The sequence below is a fragment of the Brassica rapa genome, chromosome A06 (assembly GCF_000309985.2).
Source record: "Brassica rapa cultivar Chiifu-401-42 chromosome A06, CAAS_Brap_v3.01, whole genome shotgun sequence".
NCBI classification, from domain to species: Eukaryota; Viridiplantae; Streptophyta; class Magnoliopsida; order Brassicales; family Brassicaceae; genus Brassica; species Brassica rapa.
The window spans coordinates 2,708,281-2,713,282 of record NC_024800.2 but is presented as its reverse complement, the minus strand read 5'-3'; the positions used below and the strand labels follow the sequence as shown (position 1 = coordinate 2,713,282).

Below are 5,002 nucleotides of genomic sequence, written 5' to 3'. Positions count from 1 at the left end.
AAAAAATAAAAAAAAAGATTTTAAAAATGTTCGAATTAGAAAAAATGTAATTTGAAAACATAAAAAAATTATTTTTTTATTATTATTATTATTTTTATTTAAATAATTATTTATTACATATATATAGAGAACAAATGTAAAAGGTCAATTCTGTGTACATTATATCTTCCACTTGTTACAATCTTTAGATCAAAAAAAAACTTGTTACGGTCCGAAGTGATGTTGCAGGTACATACACTCTGTACATTCTATGTGTACAGAGTACATACACAAGCTGTCCTAACAAAAAATGGGGATTTCTAACTACTTGATATTCCAGTAGATTTTCCATATCAGGGACAATTACAGTTAACTATGTTTTGCCACTTTTAGCTTATTATCACCCAAAAGGAGTAGATGTTTAGATGATGATACATACAAGTGACAATAAGAAGCCAGTAGCAAGATAAACACAATCATATATATAGACAGAAAGAAAAAGAAGGCTTTGAAATCTACAATCTGGAGATCAATTTTAGCAGGTCTGATGCATCTTTGGCGTGATCTGGGACAGGAAGGTTGCATAGAAGTGTGACTCTGGAGGAAGATATTAATATTTTCTTCTCAGTTCTCTGTGTTGACTTCCAAAGCTTGACTTCCCAGACCTGAATGGTTTTGCCTGTGCTTACAGGGGATGCTTGGGCGAAGACAAGGTCTCCCAGATCGGCACTCTTTACGTGGTTTATGGAGAGTTGAATTCCAGCGACCCTTTTGAAACCGGAAGCCATGTGAGCTCCCATACTTGCTAAAGACTCGGCTATCAAAGCAGACACACCACCGTTTAACACCTTGAAAGGCTTTTAAAGATATTGAAATTTCTCAGATGTTGTGGACAAAAAGAGTCAATGATCAAAATTCAAGAAGAGGGAGAAAGGAACCTGGCAGCAGATTAGAGAAACGGTAAGACGACCAGTGACACGTGTGGGAGATAGTTCATCGATCTCGAAACCTAAGGCGTGAAGAGGGGGGTCTAAAGCTTTCGTCTTGGACGATGCAGAAACCATTTGTGTCATCTGCTCTCAGAGGAAGCGAGAGAAAGACAAGGTTAGGTAGGTGAAGTTGTAAGATGATGATAAAGAGAGGTTTAGAAAAGAAGTGCGAAATGAATTGAATTTGTTTTGTTGGAAATGACGTCAAACGAATATTGTACTTATTTTGGTGAATATGTTAGTTACATTTTTGAGTTATGACTGGTCATGGATCAGATATCCAGGTTTTTAGAGGTATCTATGATTTGTTTAAAATGTTATGGATATCAAATTTTTCGTTTCGTTTTGTTCCAGAAAAATACAGATATTCGAAAAACTAAATATCCGAAAATATGTATATATTCGTCGATATTTACGAAAACTTAAGGATATATTATTTTGTTTTAGTTAATACAAATAATCTAGAAAAAATAAGATAAATTTGTTATTTAAGATATTTTACATGATATATAAAATAAAAAATAAAAGAAACAATGAAACTATATTTTTATAAATCTTAAAATTATTTATAAGAAAGATAAATTTAAGAAAAAGTTATAGATATCATAATAATTTTTTTCTTTTTTTAATTTTAATACTTTTATAAGTAATAATGTGAATAGAATTTATTAAATCATATGTTAAAATAAAATTTATATAAACTCACACATTTAAAACTCTACATTTAATCAGTACATATATGTATTTATATAGCTGTCGGAGCGGAGCGGATATTCGATTTTTAAAATTTTAGTATTTGTGATTTACTTCGTTTTTAATAGATATTGAGTTTTAGTATTTGTTTTACTTTGAAACTTTATGGATAATCGAATTTTTCAGATAGAATCGAAACAAATAACGGATCAAATTAAATTTAACGATCAAAATGCCAAGCAAGCTAGGTCTCACTTTCGGACCAAATGTCAAACAAATGTTGGTTGAGTTTAGAGGTATTGACAAGGCGCACGTGTCGTATGGATAATCCTTCGTTAGCTTTTAATAGACCGAAAGTGAGAGGTGAGCCTAACTAATGGGCTACCGTAAATTAAGGCCCGTTAGTGGGACACATTATTCGTTTTCCTTTTCTTTCGGTCAATACAAATCACTCGTTTTCTCTTTAGTAAGTAACGTAGTATATTTTGGTTGGTGAACGGTGTAACGAGATACGGAACTCTTACCCAAGTAGTGGCAAACGAAAGTTGCATTTATAAAACTTATTGTATATGAAATAGATGTGAAAAATGATAAAACTACTTAAACAACCATATATTATGTAAGTTCAATGAGGTCACAGTAAGGTGCAAAAAATAAATAAAATACAAGTTTCTTTTTCTAAATTCACTACAACAAGTAAACAAATTACACTAATCTGCTAATGTGTAACTCATGCACAACCTCTTCAAAATATAACCATTTTTATCACAATTTGTTTAAGTATAATCCAATCTTAAACTAAAACTTACCCTAGAATCTACACTTTGATTTATCAGAATAGCATAACCATGAGCTAAAATCTTCATGAGTTTACGCTTTAATCTTCCTAACACTCTGGAAATATATCAACAACTACATCAAAACTTAACGCAGAGTAGTTACACCAAAATCTTGATCACACAAGCACCAAATAAGATCTCTCGGTTATCTTTTTTTTTACAGACAATTTTCTTCATACAAACACGTCATCCTTGTATACATAACCAGAACTTGGTTCTCAAATTTTTCCAAAGATAACTTAAGAATTTTCTTTTTCATTTCCTTTACTTTTACTCTTCAAGTAATATCATTTATATTTAATGTAAATTTTCCAATAAATATATATTACATATTCTCCAAGCTTAACAAGGCCACATGCATCACAAAACACAAACTCCAACCCAGCCCATTTTTATGACATACACATGTACTATCTCTCATGTAATACTTCAAGAACCGATACATAATATACATATTCAATCTCCTCCTTTTTGACTATGCATGTGAATTCATCAACTCTAGATAAAAAATCACGTCTTTATTCTCCTCCTATGAATCACATCATGATCAAAAACTAATATAAAGATCCATATTCTCCAAAGTGAGGATGAAATCTCATTCCACCATCTCCATAGTAATCAAATCTCCTAAACCACGTATTCTTGAGCCCTAATCCTCCATGATTAGCTCATTGAACAAACTTGAAACAGTCAAGTCGAACATGTTCTTCAACTTCACAAGAATAATGAACCATGACACCTCATACCATAAGATTGCTTCATCTAATGTGCCCAACAATACCATAGTGATGACAACCAGGCCGAAACTTTCGTAAAGATACAGTCTTCAAGTGAGAAACTATACTCGAGGCAGTCGTTATAGCAGTACTCGTAGTACTTGCAGTCTTTACTGCAGTGTTTCCATTTGTTGTCTTCCCTGTAGACACTCTAACCTATGGCATTGTAGTAGACGTAGCCTTAGCCTCAGTTTCAAGAAACTGGGATAATGTGCTCTTTTATTCTCTTGTAATCAAAGCTGTCAATATGAAGTATAAATTTTGTGTAATAAGTGTGCAGGCCCATCTCATTCAACTAAGAGCCCTTGTCCTAGATTTTCTGTAGATCCAAACTGTTGCTTGTATTATTGTGAATTTTAAAATATGACCCTTATCTATAATTTTTTAACAAAACATGGTCCTATTTTCTTAACAAAAATTATCAAAAATTAAGTGACCAAGTGCAAAAGCACCGTCTGCACATGCCTTAAGCCGGCACTGATTGTGTGTATATGTCTAATATACAGGTGACTTTTATAGGGTTAGGGAACTGATCAGTTTTGCTTCTTTCGGGTTAAATAATTTGGACCTGTATAGATGTTCATAGAGTTTCAGTTCGGTTTCAATTAGGTTTATTTAAGTTTCGAGTTGATTTGATACTTAATTTTAATAACTGAGAAATTTCCAAAAAAAAATGGATTGGTTTGGGTATTTTTACCTAAACCCGAAATACTATCCGAAAACTTGAAATAGTACCTAAAATTTTAAAAATATATCATAAATCCTAAAAAAATATTTGAAAACCAGTAAGAAAACTAAAAAATATCTGAAATCTAATATCTTTATAAATCCAAATAATTAAAACATGTATTCATGAAATACTAAAACTATGTTTATAATACCCAAATTTTCAGGTCTTTTGGATAATACCCGGAACTTAACTGATACTCACTGGTATTAATGTTTCAAACCATCGAGTATTAAGACTATACCTGAAACCAAAGAAAATCGGTTTGTTTTGGGTCTGTTCTGGTTTGTTTTTGGTTCTGGTTATTTTTGTCCAGCTCTATATAGATTTACAACTTAGAAACTCTGGAAGAATCAAGAGTGGAGCCACATTAACAGGAGACAAAGACACTAGGAAAAAAATACAAAATCTTTGAAGAAGAAGTCTTTGATCTTCTTTACAAAAGTTACTAAATAAAAGCCCTAAGTAATATGGTGTGGTAAAGATGTGTAAAGTGTTTTTTTGCCTAAACAATGGCAAAGTTATAAATACTAGGTATAAAATCGGCCAAGAGCATTCTCGTAGTATTCCCTAATTGAAATAATTAAACCAATCAAACAATCAATTGAGTACACTTACACACTACCTTAAATAGCCAAACTGAGGTCTTCATTTACAATTTCTTTTTTTTTTTACCATTTTAGCAACTAGAGTTTTAGGTAGTATTAGAGTATTTTCAGGTCCATACATGTGGAGATTATGGAGCATTTTAGAACTTAAGGATGAGGAAATTCGTAGTTATTCTAGGCTTGAGTCGATCGGCATTTCTCCTGAATTTCGGTTTTGACTTCTAACTACTTGAATAACTACGAATTTCCTCATCCTTAAGTTCTAAAATGCTCCATAATCTCCACATGTATGGACCTGAAAATACTCTAATACTACCTAAAACTCTAGTTGCTAAAATGGTAAAAAAAAAAGAAATTGTAAATGAAGACCTCAGTTTGGCTATTTAAGGTA

At 31.9% G+C, this 5,002-nt stretch overlaps 1 protein-coding gene across 1 annotated transcript; it reads right to left on the bottom strand.

Moving 5' to 3' along the window:
• Nucleotides 1-294: 294 nt before the first annotated feature.
• On the bottom strand, nt 295-1,422 carry LOC103871476 (1,4-dihydroxy-2-naphthoyl-CoA thioesterase 1-like). The gene is made up of 2 exons (XM_009149725.3): nt 918-1,422; nt 295-836 (listed from the first exon to the last, which is right to left on the bottom strand). The coding sequence occupies exons 1-2, from the start codon at nt 1,050-1,052 to the stop codon at nt 495-497; spliced, it is 477 nt and encodes a 158-aa protein (XP_009147973.1). The 5' UTR covers nt 1,053-1,422; the 3' UTR covers nt 295-494.
• Between the last annotated feature and the right edge of the window lie 3,580 nt (nt 1,423-5,002).